This window comes from Ranitomeya imitator, chromosome 4 (assembly GCF_032444005.1).
Source record: "Ranitomeya imitator isolate aRanImi1 chromosome 4, aRanImi1.pri, whole genome shotgun sequence".
NCBI classification, from domain to species: domain Eukaryota; kingdom Metazoa; phylum Chordata; class Amphibia; order Anura; family Dendrobatidae; genus Ranitomeya; species Ranitomeya imitator.
The window spans coordinates 246,877,807-246,900,053 of NC_091285.1; the positions used below are offsets into that span (position 1 = coordinate 246,877,807).

Here is a 22,247-nt window from a genome sequence, read left to right on the forward strand (position 1 = left end):
AAATAATTTTAAATAAAATGTTCATTTCTAGTATTTGGTTGAAAACCCTTTGTTGGCAATGACTGCCTGAAGTCTTGAACTCATGGACATCACCAGACGCTGTGTTTCCTCCTTTTTGATGCTCTGCCAGGCCTTCACTGCGGTGGTTTTCAGATGCTGTTTGTTCGTGGTCCTTTCTGTCTGAAGTTTAGTCTTTAACAAGTGAAATGCATGCTCAATTGGGTTGAGATCAGGTGACTGACTTGGCCGTTCAAGAATATTCCACTTCTTTGCTTTAATAAACTCCAGGGTTGCTTTGGCTTTATGTTTTGGGTCATTGGTCGTCGTTTCATACTACAGATGGACAATCAGTTTGGCTGCATTTGGCTGGATCTGAGCACACAGAATGTCTCTGAATACCTCAGAATTCATTTGGATGCTTCTGTCCTGTGTCACATCATCAATAAACACGAGTGACCCGGTGCCACTGGCAGCCTGCATGCCCAAGCCATCACACTGCCTCTGCCATGTTTTACAGATGATGTGGTATGCTTTGGATCATGAGCTGTATCACGCCTTCGCCATACTTTTCTCTTTCCATTATTCTGGTAGAGCTTGATTTTGGTTTCATCTGCCAAAGAATGTTCTTCCAGAACTGTGCTGGCTTTTTTAAATGTTTTTTAGCAAAGTCCAGTCTAGCCTTTTTTTTAATTTTTTTTAAACTGTTTATTTTTTAAAGATTTTCCTTTTTCTCGTACAAATATCATAATAAACATAAGTATAGTTGTAACAAAATTATGCAAAACATTTTAGATGTTTCTTCCAGTGGCACAGTGCGCAGCACTGCTGCTCTTACTAAACCTAGGGCAAACATCTAATGCATCATCTAAGAGTAGGTGGGGTACAGGGAAGGGATAGGGAAAAAGTCAGGGAGGGGAAAAGACACAAAAAGAAAAAAGGTTCATAACATCAGTTGGTTAGCTTAGTTACATAGTCATCCCATGGAGCCCAGATGCGATTGAACAAATCAAGTTATTAATACAGGCCGTAAAATTCTCCATACGTCTCATTTCTTTAATCTTCATCCGGAGTTTTTTCATGGAGGGAGCTGATTTTTTTCTTCCAGTACGAGGCTAATAGACACTTCACTGATGTTAGGATATGGAGGAGCAGCCTGGCAGGGCCCTTTTCATGGGTACGGGGGGAACATTAAGCAAAAAAGTCACAGGATCCAGAGGAATCTCTACATCTAACACCTGAGAAATCAACCCCTGTACATTCTTCCAGAATGGGAATATAGTCTGGCAATCCAAGAATATATGTGGCAATGAACCCACAGCTCCCAGGCATCTCCAGCATTTTTCTGATGTGGCAGGGTAAATATTATGTAAAACCTCCGGCGTATGATACCAATGCATCAGTATCTTGTACTGATTTTCCTTTTGTGTTATGCATGGTGACGATTTAGCTGCCTTAGACCATATGACCTGCCAGATAGGAAGCGGTAGTTCCCTCCCCAGGTATCTCTCCCACTTTATCATGTAAGCATGTTTAGGAGGGGAGTCTGATGGCGGAGTGAACAGTATGCTATAAATGTCCGTGATCAAACCCTTTGTAGAGGGATTCCCTTTACAGAGTCGCTCAAAGGGAGTGGGGGTGGAGAACGTTGTGTTTTTATATAAAGTTAAGGCCAGTGGCAGATTTGTAAGTATGAGAAGTAGGTCCTAAGTGGGAGTTTAAACCGCTCTCTAAGAGTCTGAAAAGGAAGAACATTTCTATTAAAGGGGTCTACAATATCCGCGTAATAAATTAATTGTGCTTGAAGCCATGGTTCTGTCAAAGCTGCAGTAAGACTATCAGGTATGGAGGGTGTAAAAAGGAAGGAGATCATAGGGGACTTGGGGGAGATCAATGGAAAGGCCTTGCTGCTTATCCTCCAAATTTTCATTGTAAATGCCATAGAGCCCAGCAGAGGCATCGAGGGCCATGTACTCCCATCTCCCCATTGCAATGAATTGGGATGCGCTGGAGCCATCCAAAGTTTCTCGATTTCTACCCATTTGCTATGAGCCCGCAAGGAGGCCCAAGCTGGTATCCTTCTAAGGTGCACGGCCAAGTAATATCTCCAGATGTCTGGAAAGGCAATACCCCTCTGCGTTTTTGGAGATGTGAGGACTGATTTAGCTATTCGATGTCGTCTCTGACCCCCAAAAAAATTAAGAAGCATAGTCTGAAACCTCCTCAACACCGCTCGTGCGATCGGCACCAACAAAACCTCCACCATGTATAGGAACTTAGGTATAATAGACATCTTTATCGCATTTGCTCTGCCAAAAAGTGAGAGAGGAAGTTTAGACATCTAGAAAGTAACCCATTAATCTATTGAAACAAGGCCGAGAAATTATGTCTATAAAAGGAGTCGTAAGAGCCAGTCAGGAAAATACCCAAATATTTAATTTTAGTGTCCTTCCAAGCAAATTTAAACTTTGATTTCAGAGCGTCCACCATTGCGCATGGTAAGTTAATTGGGAGAACTTCAGTCTTGGTTGTATTTACCTTGTACCCTGAGAGTAGTCCATATTCTGTCAAGGTCGATTGAAGATTAGGGAGGGAAATGTGTGTCCTGTGTCTTTTCCATTCCCGCCTGTCTTTTGTCTCTGCCCTACCCCGCCAGTCCAGTGTCTCTTGCTCATCTGCTTTCCCAGGGTCTCCGTGAGTCACTCTCTATTCCACCCTGGTCTCCCAGTTGCCGAGGCGATAGTCCCCCACAGGCCTGCCTCTAACTCTCCCTGTATAGGGGGCGGTCCATCTGGTCATCTCGTCCGTGGGTGGTTCGTCGTCACGGTCTAGTGGGTCCACTTTTTATTTTTTGAGTCATCACAGTATTGCTTGGCTGTCGGGTTCGAGGTGCGCCACAGGTCATATAGGCCATGCTTTCGAATTAGCGCATGGAACGCCTTCGTTTGTCTGGTCAAAGTCAATGGGGTTGGGGCGCCACTTACAGAAAGCTTGTCCCTTAATGCTGAAAAAAATCAAATTAAAATCACCCCCCAAATATAGCGCATGTGATGGGGTTTGAGGTAATTTGGCTAATACCTGATTTAGGAAAAGTAACTGTCCAGAATTGGGGACATACAGTTATATGAAAAAGTTTGGGCACCCCTATTAATCTTAAGCTTAATGTTTTATAAAAATTGTTTTTTTTTTGCAACAGCTATTTCAGTTTCATATATCTAATAACTGTTGGACACAGTAATGTTTCTGCCTTGAAATGAGGTTTATTGTACTAACAGAAAATGTGCAATCTGCATTCAAACAAAATTTGACAAGTGCATAAGTATGGGCACCCTTATCATTTTCTTGTTTTAAATACTCCTACCTACTTTTTACTGACTTACTAAAGCACTTTTTTTGGTTTTCTAACCTCAATTGAGCTTTGAACTTCATAGCCAGGTGTATGCAATCATGAGAAAAGCTACTTAAAGTGGCCATTTGCAAGTTGTTCTCCTGTTTGAATCTCCTCTGAAGAGTGGCATCATGGGCTCCTCAAAACAACTGTCTAATGATCTGAATAAAAAGATTATTCAACATAGCTGTTCAGGGGAAGGATACAAAAAGCTGTCTCAGAGATTTAACCTGTCAATTTCCACTGTGAGGAACATAGTAAGGAAATGGAAGAACACAGGTACAGTTCTTGTTAAGGCCAGAAGTGGCAGGCCAAGAAAAACATCAGAAAGGCAGAGAAGAAGAATGGTGAGATCAGTCAAGGACAATCCTCAGACCACCTCCAGAGAGCTGCAGCATCAACTTGCTGCAGATGGTGTCACTGTGCATCGGTCAACTATACAACGCACTTTGCACAAGGAGAAGCTGTATGGGAGAGTGATGCGAAAGAAGCCGTTTCTGCAAGCACGCCACAGTCGGCTGAGTTATGCAAAAGCACATTTGGAGAAGCCAATTTCTTTTTCGAAGAGAGTCCTGTGGACTGATGAAGCCAAGATTGAGTTGTTTGGTCATACAAAAAGGCGTTATGCATGGCGGCCAAAAAACACAGCATTTCAAGAAAAACACTTGCTACCCACAGTAAAATTTGGTGGAGGTTCCATCGTGGTTTGGGGCTGTGTGGCCAATGCCAGCATCGGGAATCTTGTTAAAGTTGAGGGATGCATGGATTCCTCTCAGTATCAGCAGATTTTTGACAATAATGTTCATGAATCAGTGACAAAGTTGAAGTTACGCAGGGGATGGATCTTTCAGCAAGACAATGATCCAAAACACCACTCCAAATCTACTCAGGCATTCATGCAAAGGAACAATTACACTGTTCTGGAATGGCCATCCCAGTCCCCAGACCTGAATATCATTGAACATCTGTGGGATCATTTGAAGAGGGCTGTCCATGCTCGGCGACCATCAAACTTAACTGAACTGGAATTGTTTTGTAAAGAGGAATGGTCAAAAATACCTTCATCCAGGATCACATTAAAAGCTACAGGAAGCGACTAAAGGCTGTTATTTTTGCAAAAGGAGGATCTACTAAATATTAATGTCACTTTTCTGGTGGGGTGCCCATACTTATGCACCAGTCAAATTTTGTTTGAATTCAGATTGCACATTTTCTGTTAGTACAATAAACCTCATTTCAAGGCAGAAACATTACTGTGTCCAACAGTTATTAGATATATGAAACTGAAATAGCTGTTTAAAAAAAAGCAATTTTTATAAAACATTAAGCTTAAGATTAATAGGGGTGCCCAAACTTTTTCATATAACTGTATATGTTACATAGTATCACAGGGACTCCCTTCAAAGTTCCCGTTAGGATCAAGTATTATCCATTATGGTCTGAGTCCAAGCTAATTACCTGGAAAGGGCAATTTTGAGCTATCATAATCGCCACTCCCGCTTTTTTCCTATTTTGGGTGGCTGTATATACTATTGGGAATCTTCCCCTAGCAAAGTTGAAGGATCCTGTTCCATCATGCTGCGTCTCCTGCAGAAACACAATATCTGCCTTTGAAGACTTCAATTCTCGTAGAAGGAGGCGTCTCTTAACATCCGAGTTGAGCCCCTTAACATTTAATGACACGAGACGCACCATGATAGAGCCATTGTCTCAAAAAAAAAAAAAACAATATATACGAGATGAAGCAATATATCTCACCCCCTTCCAGGTCCACTGGCCCCCTCTCTTGACCAAGTAGTGGCCCACCAAGCTGCCCACTCCATACTGGGATAGACACATGATGCCGTTACCTAGGAGAAGAAATAGAAAAGAAGGAAGACAAGAAGGGAGGAGGGGGAAGGGAAGGTAGGGAACAAACAAACTATTGGTCACGTTACGTTACCAAGTGTGATCCCATTCGAAATTAGACTCCAAAAACAAGTCCAGAGCCTGATTACATTGTGAACCTTGGACAAAATCCTACATTGACCATATTCTTTCTCTGATGCCCGAACTGACATCAGGAAACTGGAAATGTCAATACGGGGGTAAAAAACAGGTAAAAAAAAAAAAAAAAACAACTAGAAGATTCTGTAGATTTCAACTAGTCTGAGCCGTTAGAGTGCCTTCTTGCACTCCCTGCCAGCCTTGCAGTTGAGGCAGTATTATCTTATGCGGTCATATTTCTGTAGATATAAGATGATCCGTAGTGCAAGTCCCAGGGTCTGTTCATGTTGACGACACAGGCAAAATAATCCTCTTAATTTTCCATCAGCGCCTAGGAGGGTGGTGGTTTTTCTCCTGAGATAGGACCGGGGGAGGCACGCCGTTTTTTAGCTGAAACTTGCTGCCAAGCTGGGGACGGCGGTGGAGCAGGGGGGGTCAGTTCCCAGTTTGGTAGTTTGGGGACCGGAATTTCTAAGGCTGAGCAAAACAGTCTAGCTTTTTTATTCTTGTTGCTTATGAGTGGCTTGCACAGTGCAGTGAACCCTCTGTATTTACTTTCATGCAGTCTTCTCTTTATGGTAGATTTGGATATTGATATGCCGACCTCCTGGAGAGTGTTGGTCACTTGGTCGGCTGTTGTGAAGGGGTTTCTCTTCACCATAGAGATTATTCTGCGATCATCCACAACTGTTGTCTTCCGTAGGCGCCCAGGTCTTTTTGCATTGATGAGCTCACCAGTGCTTTCTTTCTCAGGATGTACCAAACTGTAGATTTTGCCACTCCTAATATTGTAGCAATTTCTCGGATGGTTTTTTTTTGTTTTCGCAGCTTAAGGATGGAGAGCTCCTTTGACCGCATGTTTACTTCACAGCAAAACCTTCCAAATGCAAGCACCACACCTCAAATCAACTCCAGGCCTTTTATCTGCTTAATTGAGAATGACATAACGAAGGGATTGCCCACACCTGTCCATGAAATTGCCTTGGAGTCAATTGTCCAATTACTTTTGGTCCCTTTAACAACAGGATGGCACATGTTAAGGAGCTGAAACTCCTAAACTCTTCATCCAATTTTAATGTGGATCCCCTCAAATGAAAGCTGAAAGTCTGAACTTCATCTGCATCTGAATTGTTTTGTTTAAAATTCATTGTGGTAATGTCTATAACCAAAATTAGATAAATGTTGTCTCTGTCCAAATACAGTATATATGGACTTAACTGTAGTTAGAATCCACATTACCCAACGTAACTGTATAATACCATTTAGGGATATAAAGTGATTTCAGCCACAATATAACATTTCATAATTTATTGTAATATAAATTAAAAGAACAAAACATCAAACATAGAACAGAAATATAAAAAACAGGGTGGGAACAACCTCCAAATGGGGATGTGCAAATGGACGACAATGCTCCAGCTCCTTGAGATGGCATCATCAGGGAACGGCTGCTGGAGCCTGGGGTATCTCACATGGAGTGGCCTACACTTTCTCCAGACCTGAATCCTATAGAAAACCTATGGGATCAGCTGAGTCACCGTGTAGCAGAGTGGAACACCATTCCTCAGCAGACATTATCTCGACTTGTGAATAGTATGAGACGTCGTTTTCGAGCTGTAAGTGATGCTCAAGGCGACATGACAAGTTATTGAGACATTGACATTTTTTATTGGGGTATACCCAATTGGCTTTTGGTTCAATAAATTGTTTTGGATGAGGAAATCACGATTGCATGCTTCTACTTAAATGCCATATTCTTATGTTAAAATATAGCTGCAGCATGAACTTTTTACGTTTTCCATAAATTTTGCCCAAAAACCAAACATCCCTAGCTTCTTGTGAGTAGTATATGAGTATCTAGAGGTCTTGATAGATATAGTATTGGTCTAAGGTTTGGACACACCTGTTTATGCAGTGTTTTTTCTTGTTCTTTTTGGAATGTTCACATTGTAAACTCAGATTGATGGCAACAATCAAAACTATGAAGGAACACACATGAAAACAAAAAATAAAGAAACATGTGAAACAAATTAGAATGTGATCATTTTAGTACTCCCTTTTACTCTGATGACCGTTTTACCCAACCACAGAACTCTCTGAAGCAGATTTATCAAGTAGTCACCTGGAATGGTTTTCTAATAGTGTTGAAGGAGTTCCCAGGTGCTGAGCACTTTTTGGCTGCTTTTCCTTGTCATCTGACTGCTTCAATCTGATTCTGCATTGTGCCCATTCCAAAATTGGAAAAAAAGGAAAGCTTTGAACTGGTGTGTTCATACTATTGACTAGTGCTGTATACATGTATGTTTGCATGTGTATATATGCTCATATGCATATACAGTCAAATAGTCAGGGGTTATCATGGCCTCTTAGTGTCGTTTTCTGGAATTAGTAATTTCGCTTACTGGTATCTGACTTTTTTCTTACAATCTAATGAAATAGATTTTTAATTATACTTTGCTGTGTGTGTTTCATGATTAGACAACGTAGTCACAGCAGACTGTCAGATTTTGCCGAACGGATTATACTAAGTTTACAACTCTTTTCTGTCAGAAATTATATATCACCTACTAGGGTTGAGCGAAACGGGTCGTTCATTTTCAAAAGTCGCCGACTTTTGGCAAAGTCGGGTTTCATGAAACCCGATCCGACCCCTGTGCGGGGTCGGCCATGCGGTACGCGACTTTCGCGCCAAAGTCGCATTTCAATGACGCGAAAAGCGCCATTTTTCAGCCAATGAAGGTAAACGCAGAGTGTGGGCAGCGTGATGACATAGGTCCTGGTCCCCACCATCTTAGAGAAGGGCATTGCAGTGATTGGCTTGCTGTCCGCGGCGTCACAGGGGCTATAAAGGGGCGTTCCCGCCGACCGCCATGTTACTGCTGCTGATCTGAGCTTAGGGAGAGGTTGCTGCCGCTTCGTCAGAAGCAGGGATAGCGTTAGGCAGGGTCCATTAACCACCAAACCGCTTGTGCTGTAGCGATTTCCACTGCCCAACACCACCTTCGGTGTGCAGGGATAGTGGAAGCTACATTTTTTTTTTTTTCCTCAGCGCTGTAGCTCATTGGGCTGCCCTAGAAGGCTCCCTGATAGCTGCATTGCTGTGTGTACGCCGCTGTGCAAACCAACTGCTTTTTTCAAAGCACAAATCCTCTTGTTCCTTCCTTTCTGCACAGCTATCTTGTTTGTTTGTCCACACTTTTTATTTAATTTGTGCATCAGTCCACTCCTTATTGCTGCCTGCCATACCTGGCTGAGATTACTGTAGGGAGATAGTAATTGAAGGACAGTTCCTTTTTTTTTTTTTTTGTGGGAGATTAAGATTGACATTTCTGCTAGAGTGCCATCCCTGTCTGTGTCATCTCTCACTCAGTGGGCCATAGAAAGCCTATTTATTTTTTTGCTTGATTTGGGTTCTAAAATCTACCTGAAAAAATCACTACATCAATCAGTGGGAGAAAAATATTGGCCTCAGGGCTTGTGTGCCACTCCTTACTCCTGTGTGTGCCATCTCTCACTCAGTGGGCCATAGAAAGCCTATTAATTTTTTTGCTTGATTTGGGTTCTAAATTCTACCTGAAAAAATCAATAAATCAATCAGTGGGAGATTAATATTGGCCTTTGGGCTTGTGTGCCAGTCCTAAGCGTGCCATCTCTCTCTCTCAGATAGTGGGCCATAGAAAGCCTATTTATTATTTTTTTTATTGGGTTTATAAATTTTCCCTGGAAAAAAAAAAAAAAAAGTGGGAGATTAATATTGGCCTCTGGGCTTGTGTGCCAGTCCTGAGCGTGCCATCTCTCTCACAAATAGTGGGCCATAGAAAGCCTATTTATTTTTTGGGTTGATTTGGGTTCTAAATTCTACCTGAAAAAATCAATAAATCAATCAGTGGGAGATAAATATTGGTCTCTGGGCTTGTGTGCCACTCCTGACTCCTGTGTGCGTCATCTCTCACTCAGTGGGCCCTAGATAGCCTATTTTTTGTTTTATTTGTTTTCTAAATTCTCCCTGAAACAATCATTTTATTTTGTTTCTAAATTCTTCCTGAAAAATTCATTTTTTTGTATTTTTTTTTTCTAAAGTCTCCCTGAAAAAAAAAAAAAAAATCAAATCAGTGGGAGATTAATATTGCCCTTTCTGCTTGTGTGCCAGTCTTGACTCCTGGGTGTGCCATCTCTCTCTCTCTCTCTCTCCAATTGTGGGCCATAGAAAGCCTATTTATTTTTTTGCTTGATTTGGGTTCCAAAATCTACCTGAAAAAATCACTAAATCAATCAGTGGGAGATAAATATTGGCCTCTGGGCTTGTGTGCCACTCCTGACTCCTGTGTGCGTCATCTCTCACTCAGTGGGCCCTAGAAAGCCTATTTTTTGTTTTATTTGTTTTCTAAATTCTCCCTGAAAAAATCATTTTATTTTATTTGGTTTCTAAATTATTCCTGAAAAATTCATTTTTTTGTATTTTTTTTTTTCTAAAGTCTCCCTGAAAAAAAAAAAAAAAATCAAATCAGTGGGAGATTAATATTGCCCTTTCTGCTTGTGTGCCAGTCTTGACTCCTGGGTGTGCCATCTCTCTCTCTCTCTCCAATTGTGGGCCATAGAAAGCCTATTTATTTTTTTGCTTGATTTGGGTTCCAAAATCTACCTGAAAAAATCACTAAATCAATCAGTGGGAGATAAATATTGGCCTCTGGGCTTGTGTGCCACTCCTGACTCCTGTGTGCGTCCTCTCTCACTCAGTGGGCCCTAGAAAGCCTATTTTTTGTTTTATTTGTTTTCTAAATTCTCCCTGAAACAATCATTTCATTTTATTTGGTTTATAAATTCTTCCTTAAAAAATCATTTTTTTTATTATTTTTTTTTTCTAAAGTCTCCCTGTTAAAAAAAAAAAAAAAAAAACAAATCAGTGGGAGATTAATATTTACATTTGCGCTTCAGTGACAGTCCTGCGTGTGTGGCATCTCTCTCATTTGTTGCCACCAACAACAGAGTGTGTAACATTGTGCCTGATTTTCGTTGTGGTCTCACCCACCTGTAAAGGGGTAGCTAAATCATACTGAAGTTATAGCTCACCGTGTAAGTTGTGTGACAGCAACAAATACCGTTAGTTTGGTAACGTTTTTAAAACAATGAGGAAGTCTGGTGGAAGAGGTCGTGGCCGGGGGCGTTCATTGTCAGCTGGTAATGAGGGTAGTGGTAGTGGTGGAGCATCAGGTGGTCGTGGGAAAAAAAATATTGCACCTAAGTCTGGAGCTGTGGAGCCAGGTTTGTCGTCTGGCTACACAAGGCCTCGAACGCTCCCTTTTCTGGGAGTAGGAAAACCGCTTTTAAAGCCGGAGCAGCAAGAGCAAGTTTTGGCTTATCTTGCTGACTCAGCCTCTAGCTCTTTTGCCTCCTCTCGTGAAACTGGTAAAAGTAAAAGCAGCGCGTCGTTAGTGGATGTTCACGGTCAGGGACAAGTCGCTTCCTTGTCCTCTTCAGCAAAAACAACAACAGAGAAGAATGCAGCAGGCGACACAACTGGTTACTCCATGGAGCTCTTTACACATACCGTCCCTGGCTTAGAAAGTGAAGCAGTTAACAGTCCATGCCCATTACAAGTTGAATCTGACATGGAGTGCACTGATGCACAGCCACAGCCAGACTACTATGCTGTTCCTTTGACTCAGACCACAACATTGCCTTCGCAGGGTGCTGATCAAGAATCAGACCCTGATGAGACTATGTTGCCCCATCACGAACGCTATACCACCGACCGACACGGTGACACAGACGAAGTTGCACACGAGCTACAAGAAGAGGTAATAGATGACCCAGTTCTTGACCCCGATTGGCAGCCATTGGGGGAACAGGGTGCAGGCGGCAGCAGTTCTGAAGCGGAGGAGGAGGGGCCGCAGCAGGCATCAACATCGCAACAGGTTCCATCTGCCGGGCCCGTATCTTGCCCAAAACGCGTGGCAAAGTCAAAACCTGTTGGAGTACAGCGTGGCCATCCGGTTAAAGCTCAGTCTGCAATGCCTGAAAAGGTATCCGATGCTAGAAAGAGTGCAGTCTGGCATTTTTTTAAACAACATCCAATTGATCAGTGCAAAGTCATCTGTCAAAAATGTTCAACTACCTTAAGCAGAGGGCAGAATCTGAAAAGTCTCAATACAAGTTGCATGCATAGACATTTAACCACCATGCATTTGCAAGCTTGGACTAACTACCAAACGTCCCTTAAGGTTGTAGCACCCTCGGCCAATGAAGCTAGTCATCAACGCAACATCCCTTCCGGCAGTGTAGGGCCACCATTTTCTGCACCACCTGCAGTATCTGTGCAGGTTTCTTTGCCAGGCCAAAGCAGTCAGGGTCAGGGAATCACCAGTTTCGTAGTAGGAAACACTGCATCTAGGGCACCGGCGGCAACAATACCATCTCCCACCGTCTCTCAGTCTGCCATGTCCACCGGCACCCCCGCTAGTTCCACGATCTCCAGCTCTCCAGCCCAGCTCACGCTACATGAGACTATGGTTAGAAAAAGGAAGTACTTAGCCTCGCATCCGCGTACACAGGGTTTGAACGCCCACATAGCTAGACTAATCTCGTTAGAGATGATGCCCTACCGGTTAGTTGAAAGCGAAGCTTTCAAAGCCCTGATGGACTACGCTGTACCACGCTACGAGCTACCCAGTCGACACTTTTTTTCCAGAAAAGCCATCCCAGCCCTCCATCAGCATGTTAAAGAGCGCATCGTCCATGCACTCAGGCAATCTGTGAGCACAAAGGTGCACCTGACAACAGATGCATGGACCAGTAGGCATGGCCAGGGACGTTACGTGTCCATCACGGCACACTGGGTAAATGTGGTGGATGCAGGGTCCACAGGGGACAGCAAGTTTGGGACAGTTCTGCCTAGCCCACGGTCTAGGAAACAGTTGGCTGTAGCCGTTCGCACCCCCTCCTCCTCCTCCTCGTCCTCCTGCAGAAGCGAGACCTCGTCCACAGACCGCAGTCGCACAACCACTCCATCCGCAGCTGCCACTGTTGCACACCAGGTCTCCCATTATGGGGCAGCTACTGGCAAACGTCAGCAGGCTGTATTGGCTATGAAGTGTTTGGGCGACAACAGACACACCGCTGAAGTTCTGTCCGAGTTCTTGCAGAAAGAAACGCAGTCGTGGCTGGGCACTGTAGATCTTGAGGCAGGCAAGGTAGTGAGTGATAACGGAAGGAATTTCATGGCTGCCATCTCCCTTTCCCAACTGAAACACATTCCTTGCCTGGCTCACACCTTAAACCTGGTGGTGCAGTGCTTCCTGAAAAGTTATCCGGGGTTATCCGACCTGCTCCTCAAAGTGCGCGGACTTTGCTCACATATCCGCCGTTCGCCCGTACACTCCAGCCGTATGCAGACCTATCAGCGTTCTTTGAACCTTCCCCAGCATCGCCTAATCATAGACGTTGCAACAAGGTGGAACTCAACACTGCACATGCTTCAGAGACTGTGTGAACAGAGGCAGGCTGTTATGTTTTTGTGGGAGGATACACATACACGGGCAGGCAGTAGGATGGCAGACATGGAGTTGTCAGGTGTGCAGTGGTCGAAGATTCAAGACATGTGTCAAGTCCTTCAGTGTTTTGAGGAATGCACACGGCTGGTTAGTGCAGACAACGCCATAATAAGCATGAGCATCCCCCTAATGCGTCTGCTGATGCAAAGTTTGACACACATAAAGGATCAGGCGTCTGCAGCTGAGGAAGAGGAAAGCCTTGATGACAGTCAGCCATTGTCTGGCCAAGGCAGTGTACAGGACGAGGTAGCGGGCGAACAGGAGGAGGAGGACGAGGAGGATGATGGGAATGATTATATTTTTAATGAGGAAGCTTTTCCGGGGCCAGTGGAAATTGTTGGCGCGGCAAGGCCGGGTTCTGGTTTTTGGAGGGACACAAGTGACGTGGATTTGCCTGAAACTGCCCCTCAACCAAGCACAACCACAGATTTGAGAACTGGAACTTTGGGCCACATGGCGGATTATGCCTTACGTATCCTCAAAAGGGACACACGCATAACAAAAATGATGAACGATGACGATTACTGGTTGGCCTGCCTCCTTGATCCTCGCTATAAAGGCAAATTGCAAAATATAATGCCACATGAGAACTTGGAACTAATATTAGCAACCAAACAATCAACTCTTATTGACCGTTTGCTTCTGGCATTCCCTGCACACAGCGCCCGTGATCGTTCTAACACGAGCTGCAGGGGCCAGCAGACCAGAGGTGTTAGAGGGGCAGAAATCAGAAGTGGCGTTGGCCAGAGGGGTTTTCTGACCAGGTTGTGGAGTGATTTTGCTATGACCGCAGACAGGACAGGTACTGCAGCATCAATTCAAAGTGACAGGAGACAACATTTGTCCAGTATGGTTACTAACTATTTTTCATCCTTTATCGACGTTCTCCCTCAACCGTCATTCCCATTTGATTACTGGGCATCAAAATTAGACACCTGGCCAGAATTGGCAGAATATGCATTGCAGGAGCTTGCTTGCCCGGCAGCTAGTGTCCTATCAGAAAGAGTATTCAGTGCTGCAGGTTCAATATTAACCGAAAAAAGGACTCGTCTGGCTACCCAAAATGTAGATGATCTAACCTTCATTAAAATGAACCACAACTGGATTTCGAAATCTTTTGCCCCACCTTGCCCGGCTGACACCTAGCTTTCCTATGTAAAGGTCTTGCCTGTGGACTATTCTGAACGACTTTTCCAATCTCGTAATTTGCAGCACCTGATTGTCCAGCATCCGACATGTTAACACCTCCCTAAATGGCCAAAGTCCCCACACGGGGCCGTGGTATCGCCACTTGGCGCCAGCACCCGTGAGAGTACTGTTTGTCTGAAGAGGTGGGTGTGCCCACTTTTGGTCGACGGCACTGCCACTAGGTCCCTCATAGTACAATAAAGTGTCTGGCGGTGGTGGTGCGCACCCAACGTCAGACACACCGTTGTAATATGAGGGGCCCTGGGCCTGTACCGCCGGCCACAAGACAGTCCCCCCCCAGGTCAAACAGTGCTCTACCACTTGCAAAATTTTCTCTCACAGCTCCACCAATGTTTAGTCTATGCGCTGACATCCTTCAATGCCTGGCACTGTCAATACCATTGTATTTACATTTTTCTTATGTTAGGCCTTCGAAGCCTGTCTGTGGTCACTCCTTCCACTAGGCCTCCACTGACCTGTCTACTGCTGCCCGTGTTCCCCTGGAACCAATTTTAAATTGCCTACAGCCAGCCCAATTTATTATGTTAGGGCTTCGAAGCCGGTCTGCGGTCCCTCCTTCCACTAGGCCTCCACTGACCTGTCTACTGCCGCCCGTGTTCCCCTGGAACCAATTTTAAATTGCCTACAGCCCAATTTTTGTTATGTTAGGCCTTCGAAGCCTGTCTGCGGCCCGTTCTTTCCACTACTACTACACTGACCTGGCTACTGCCGCCCGTGTTCCCCTAGAACCAATTTTAAATTGCCTACAGCCAGCCCAATTTATTATGTTAGGGCTTCGAAGCCTGTCTGCGGTCCCTCCTTCCACTAGGCCTCCACTGACCTGTCTACTGCTGCCCGTGTTCCCCTGGAACCAATTTTAAATTGCCTACAGCCAGCCCAATTTATTATGTTAGGGCTTCAAAGCCTGTCTGCGGTCCCTCCTTCCACTAGGCCTCCACTGACCTGTCTACTGCCGCCCGTGTTCCCCTGGAACCAATTTTAAATTGCCTACAGCCCAATTTTTGTTATGTTAGGCCTTCAAAGCCTGTCTGCGGCCCGTTCTTTCCACTACTACTACACTGACCTGGCTACTGCCGCCCGTGTTCCCCTGGAACCAATTTTAAATTGCCTACAGCCAGCCCAATTTATTATGTTAGGGCTTCGAAGCCTGTCTGCGGTCCCTCCTTCCACTAGGCCTCCACTGACCTGTCTACTGCTGCCCGTGTTCCCCTGGAACCAATTTTAAATTGCCTACAGCCAGCCCAATTTATTATGTTAGGGCTTCGAAGCCTGTCTGCGGTCCCTCCTTCCACTAGGCCTCCACTGACCTGTCTACTGCCGCCCGTGTTCCCCTGGAACCAATTTTAAATTGCCTACAGCCAGCCCAATTTATTATGTTAGGGCGTCGAAGCCGGTCTGCGGTCCCTCCTTCCACTAGGCCTTCACTGACCTGTCTACTGCCGCCCGTGTTCCCCTGGAACCAATTTTAAATTGCCTACAGCCCAATTTTTGTTATGTTAGGCCTTCGAAGCCTGTCTGCGGCCCGTTCTTTCCACTACTACTACACTGACCTGGCTACTGCCGCCCGTGTTCCCCTGGAACCAATTTTAAATTGCCTACAGCCAGCCCAATTTATTATGGTAGGGCTTCGAAGCCTGTCTGCGGTCCCTCCTTCCACTAGGCCTCCACTGACCTGTCTACTGCTGCCCGTGTTCCCCTGGAACCAATTTTAAATAGCCTACAGCCAGCCCAATTTATTATGTTAGGGCTTCGAAGCCTGTCTGCGGTCCCTCCTTCCACTAGGCCTCCACTGACCTGTCTACTGCCGCCCGTGTTCCCCTGGAACCAATTTTAAATTGCCTACAGCCAGCCCAATTTATTATGTTAGGGCTTCGAAGCCTGTCTGCGGTCCCTCCTTCCACTAGGCCTCCACTGACCTGTCTACTGCTGCCCAGGTTCCCCTGGAACCAATTTTAAATTGCCTACAGCCAGCCCAATTTATTATGTTAGGGCTTCGAAGCCTGTCTGCGGTCCCTCCTTCCACTAGGCCTCCACTGACCTGTCTACTGCTGTCCGTGTTCCCCTGGAACCAATTGTAAATTGCCTACAGCCAGCCCAATTTATTATGTTAGGGCTTCGAAGCCTGTCTGCGGTCCCTCCTTCCACTAGGCCTCCACTGACCTGTCTACTGCTGCCCGGGTTCCCCTGGAACCAATTTTAAATTGCCTACAGCCAGCCCAATTTATTATGTTAGGGCTTCGAAGCCTGTCTGCGGTCCCTCCTTCCACTAGGCCTCCACTGACCTGTCTACTGCTGTCCGTGTTCCCCTGGAACCAATTGTAAATTGCCTACATCCCAATTTTTGTTATGTAAGGCCTTCGAAGCCTGTCTGCGGCCCGTTCTTTCCACTACTACTACACTGACCAGGCCACTGCTGCCCGTGTTCCCCTGGAACCAATTTTAAATTGCCTACAGCCAGCCCAATTTATTATGTTAGGGCTTCGAAGCCTGTCTGCGGTCCCTCCTTCCACTAGGCCTCCACTGACCTGTCTACTGCTGCCCGGGTTCCCCTGGAACCAATTTTAAATTGCCTACAGCCAGCCCAATTTATTATGTTAGGGCTTCGAAGCCTGTCTGCGGTCCCTCCTTCCACTAGGCCTCCACTGACCTGTCTACTGCTGTCCGTGTTCCCCTGGAACCCATTGTAAATTGCCTACATCCCAATTTTTGTTATGTTAGGCCTTCGAAGCCTGTCTGCGGCCCGTTCTTTCCACTACTACTACACTGACCAGGCCACTGCTGCCCGTGTTCCCCTGGAACCAATTTTAAATTGCCTACAGCCAGCCCAATTTATTATGTTAGGCCTTCAAAGCCTGTCTGCGGTCCCTCCTTCCACTAGGCCTCCACTGACCTGTCTACTGCCGCCCGTGTTCCCCTGGAACCAATTTTAAATTGCCTACAGCCAGCCCAATTTATTATGTTAGGGCTTCGAAGCCTGTCTGCGGTCCCTCCTTCCACTAGGCCTCCACTGACCTGTCTACTGCTGTCCGTGTTCCCCTGGAACCAATTGTAAATTGCCTACATCCCAATTTTTGTTATGTTAGGCCTTCGAAGCCTGTCTGCGGCCCGTTCTTTCCACTACTACTACACTGACCAGGCCACTGCTGCCCGTGTTCCCCTGGAACCAATTTTAAATTGCCTACAGCCAGCCCAATTTATTATGTTAGGCCTTCAAAGCCTGTCTGCGGTCCCTCCTTCCACTAGGCCTCCACTGACCTGTCTACTGCTGCCCGTGTACCCCTTGAACCAACATCAGAAAATATAAAAATAAGTATTTTGCTTATAAAAAAGAAAATACTGGAGAGATATCAAATGCAGACATTTTAACATTAAAAACAAACACATACAACAAAAATCTGGTACAGTACTAAAAATGGCCACCAGCTACAATAACTTTCTCCTGCAAGTAGTTAACTGAAAGGTTTTTTTTAATTTAAAACACAGATATGGCATCCACCGAGTGTTGTCCTGTCGCGTCTTCTTTATATTATTGCCAAGAAGATGCAAAACAATGAAAATAATAAAATCATTATTTACCAAAAAAATAGAGTAAGTCAAAACCACATTGCAAATAAACATTCATTACAAATAAAGAAGCAGGGCGCGTCCGAGGGTGAGTATATACCTAATAAGAATATAATCACCCTCGGACGCGCCCTGCTTCTTTCCGACAGCCTTCCTTCCTAAGAATCAGCCCTTCCGTGGTGTAGAGAGAGGGTGTGTTACACTCCAAGGTGTTCCCCAGGTTGCCTTTCCTAAGCTTCGATCTTCATGCTCTCGTTTAGTAGTTGTCGGAAAGTAGGCTGCATTAGGCCTACAAATTGGGTATGGGGTGGAGAGAGATGGTGTGTTACACTCCAAGGTGTTCCCCAGGTTTCCTTGCCATTGCTTCGGTCTTCCGACTCTCGTTTAGTAGTTGTAGAAAACTACACTGCATTAGGCCTACAAATTGGGTATCGGGTAGAGAGAGATGGTGTGTTACACTCCAAGGTGTTCCCCAGGTTTCCTTGCCATTGCTTCGGTCTTCCGACTCTCGTTTAGTAGTTGTAGAAAACTACACTGCATTAGGCCTACAAATTGGGTATCGGGTGGAGAGAGATGGTGTGTTACACTCCAAGGTGTTCCCCAGGTTTCCCTGCCATTGCTTCGGTCTTCCGACTCTCGTTTAGTAGTTGTAGAAAACTACACTGCATTAGGCCTACAAAATGGGTATCGGGTGGAGAGAGATGGTGTGTTACACTCCAAGGTGTTCCCCAGGTTTCCTTGCCATTGCTTCGGTCTTCCGACTCTCGTTTAGTAGTTGTAGAAAACTACACTGCATTAGGCCTACAAATTGGGTATCGAGTGGAGAGAGATGGTGTGTTACACTCCAAGGTGTTCCCCAGGTTTCCTTGCCATTGCTTCGGTCTTCCGACTCGTTTAGTAGTTGTAGAAAACTACACTGCATTAGGCCTACAAAATGGGTATCGGGTGGAGAGAGATGGTGTTACACTCCAAGGTGTTCCCCAGGTTTCCTTGCCATTGCTTCGGTCTTCCGACTCTCGTTTAGTAGTTGTAGAAAACTACTGCATTAGGCCTACAAAATGGGTATGGGGTGGAGAGAGATGGTGTGTTCCACTCCAAGGTGTTCTCCAGGTTGCCTTTCCTGAGCTTCTATCTTCAGGCTCTCGTTAAATTGTGGTTAAATGGAACAACTGCATTTGGCGTACTAGTTGGTTTGGGGCCTACTAACAGTGTCTGCCGCTCCTTGCTGTTCTCCTGGTTTCCTGTCCTGAAATTCCGTTTTCAGGCGCTCGTTAAGTAGTTGTTAATGTTAGACTGCATTTGGCCTACTAGTTGGGTTGGGGCCTACTATCGGTGTCTGCCACTCCTTGCTGTTCTCCTCCACTGAACAAAGCTGTGCCGCCTGTTTACTACGGTTGCCAATTTTGAACTGCATTTCGACTACTTACTGATTTGGGCCTACTCTCTGTGTCAGCCTCTCATTCCAGTTGTCCTCCACTGCAATGCCCCCTGGTTATTCCTGTGTTACCAATTTTGAACTGCATTTAGCCAACTTTATTCTTTGGGCCTATATCTGTGTTTCCTCCTCATCCTGCCCATTGCCCAGCCAGTGATAGATGAGTCTGCTGGTATATTGACCCATAACGCAACATTCCCCGTGCACGCTACACAACAACATTGTGACCCTGCTGAAAGTCAGGTTGCTCTTCCCGCATACCATACCACCTTACACGGGGACAAAGAGGAAGGTGCAGATGAAAGTGCAGGTTCCTTCATCAGGTGGGGGGAGGAATACTAGTTGGCGACGTCACTGGCACAGGGCCTCTCATAGTACGCAAAAGTGTTGCTGCCGGTGGGAGGCGCCCCTGCCGTGCAAACACACCGCCGTACTTTGAGTGGCCCTGTGCCAGTGCCAATGCCAACGAGTGGGCCCCCCCTGCTTGCTCAGGTTCACAGCACTTGCAAAGTTGAAATACTTACCTCTCCCTGCTCCACTGCCGTGACGTGGTCCAGATTTCCTGGGCCCACTAATTACTTGAACCAGCCCTACCCACCACAACTTTAGCCAAATGACCCCCAATTTCAAATGCCTTCCAATTATTATAAGGTAAATTACGCTTGACAAGCTTCATTAAGAAGAATGGATGGTTTTGACATTAAAATGGGCACTCTAGGTGTTTTCCTGGCCCCCACTCACTGCCGACTATGCTGCCCCATTGACTTGCATTGGGTTTCGTGTTTCGGTCGATCCCGACTTTACGTCATAATCGGCCGATTTCACTCGACCCGACTTTTGAGATAGTCGGGTTTCGCGAAACCCGGCTCGACTCTAAAAAGGTCAAGGTCGCTCAACTCTATCACCTACATGTGGCATATCAGTATTAAAGCTCTTATAGGCAGGAAACGTTAATTACACCTAATCTAGTAACAGATTTCCTCCACCTTCTGGTTACTGCATGTCATTACATGTAACTAAATGTTTGTAACAATCCTTAGGTACCGTGATTTCCGATATCCACCTGGCCATGAACACCAGTATGAATACAGCATGTTTTATTGGCATGTAATTGCTGCTAAGCTATCTTTCCTCATTGTTATGGAGGTAAGTCATTAAAAAATTTTTTTGTATGTTTGGGAATGGTTGTAAAACAATATATTTCAATCTACAGAACATCAGATTGGCATTTTGCATTTGCAAGTAGTAATTGAATTTTGCAATATATCTTGTTTCCACTAGAGATGAGTGAATCAATTCACAAGACGCTGGTCCAGCAGCCACGTCAGTATAACATAGCTGCTTGACTGGAGCCCTGCAAATTGCTGCAATCTCTGGCCTCTTCTAATTTTTAGGCCCAGCGCAATATCATCATTGTGGCCTGCTGAGACTCTCACTGGGTGCTGGAAATCTATTTGCTTATCTCTAGTTGCCACTATAAAAATGCCGTATTTGTTACACATTTCAAAAGACTGACCGTCACTTCCAAACATAGACTGAGTGTGAACAGGTGCTGAACCTAGAGTCGCCAACTCATGTATAGTCAAGTAAATAAGGCAGCACACTGCAGCGCTAAAACATGCAAACACGAAACACGAAAATTGAACTGCATTACTGCACTAGAAATATGAAAAATGAGAGCGTTTAGCGCATAAAAATGGCCAATTTTATGTGTACCTGGTAGCCACTTTACGGCATCTCTCTTATACCAGGTCCTATACTTGCCTTACCTCGCTGAGAATAAACGTCTCCATCTGAATGGGTACCTGTGAAACCTCTTCTTAGACTAAAATTCTCTCTCTCTATGGAGGGGTAATGGACCTGCTGTAATTAAAACACCTGTGACTAGGAGGCGGAGTGCTCAGTCAGAAGGCTAAAGAATACATTTCAAAAGACTGACCGTCACTTCCATACATAGACTGAGTGTGAACAGGTGCTGAACCTAGAGTCGCCAACTCATGTATAGTCAAGTAAATAAGGCAGCACAGTGCAGCGCTAAAACATGCAAACACGAAACACGAAAATTGAACTGCATTACTGCACTAGAAATATGAAAAATGAGAGCGTTTAGCGCATAAAAATGGCCACTTTTATGTGTACCTGGTAGGCACTTTACGGCATCTCTCTTATACCAGGTCCTAAACTTGCCTTACCTCGCTGAGAATAAACGTCTCCATCTGAATGGGTACCTGTTACACAGTGGGGAAAAAAGTATTTAGTCAGCCACCAATTGTGCAAGTTTACCCACTCAGATTGTTTGAGGTTGTGGACAGGTGTCTTTTATACTGATAACAAGTTCAAACAGGTGCCATTACTACAAGTAATGAGTGGAGGACAGAGGAGCCTCTTAGGGTATGTGCACACGTCAGGTTTTTTTCCTGACAAAATCCTGAGAATTCTGCCAGAAATCCGCGTCTTTTTTCGCGCGGATTTCTCGCGGAATTTGCGTGTTTTTTGCGCGGATTTTTTGTGCTTTTTTTTTTTTTTTTTTCCGGAATGTCCTTTTTGACATGGAATCCGCAAAAAATCCGCAAAAAGAATGAGCATGTCCGTTCTTTTTGCGGAATGCGTTTTATTTGCGGAAAAGAACGCTAACATATGCACAAAAAATGCGGAATGCATTCTAAAAGATAGGATGCATAATGTTAGCGTTTTTTTCCCGGATTTATAGCGTTTTTATAGCGAAATTCCGCAAAAAAACCGCTAAAAATCCGGACGTGTGCACATACCCTTAAAGGAAGAAGTTACAGGTCTGTGAGAGCCTGAAATCTTGCATGATTTCAGGTGACCAAGTTCTTTTTTCCACCATAATTTGCAAAATAAATCTGACAAGGTGATTTTCTGGTTTTGTTTTCTCATTTTGACTCTCATAGTTGTGGTCTACCTATGATGTCAATTACAGGCCTCTCTCATCTTTTTAAGTGGGAGAACTTGCACAATTGGTGGCTAATTAAATACTTTTTTCCCCCCACTGTACCTCAAGATGTGCAGTGTACCCATTTGTTATCTGTTCCTTATTTACCTTTTTCTTTTTCTGAGACCTATCCAGAATTAAAGCACCAATCTTGTGTGGGGGATT

General features: G+C 44.9%; 1 protein-coding gene across 3 annotated transcripts in view; it reads left to right on the forward strand.

The window, feature by feature from the left end:
- Positions 1-22,247, forward strand: part of ANO6 (anoctamin 6) — a 302,301-nt gene that overhangs the window by 237,432 nt on the left and 42,622 nt on the right. For all 3 annotated transcript variants that reach the window (XM_069764476.1, XM_069764475.1, XM_069764474.1), the window contains one exon: positions 20,170-20,275. In XM_069764476.1, the coding sequence (XP_069620577.1) occupies positions 20,170-20,275 (106 nt within the window). The remainder of the gene's footprint in view (positions 1-20,169; positions 20,276-22,247) is intronic.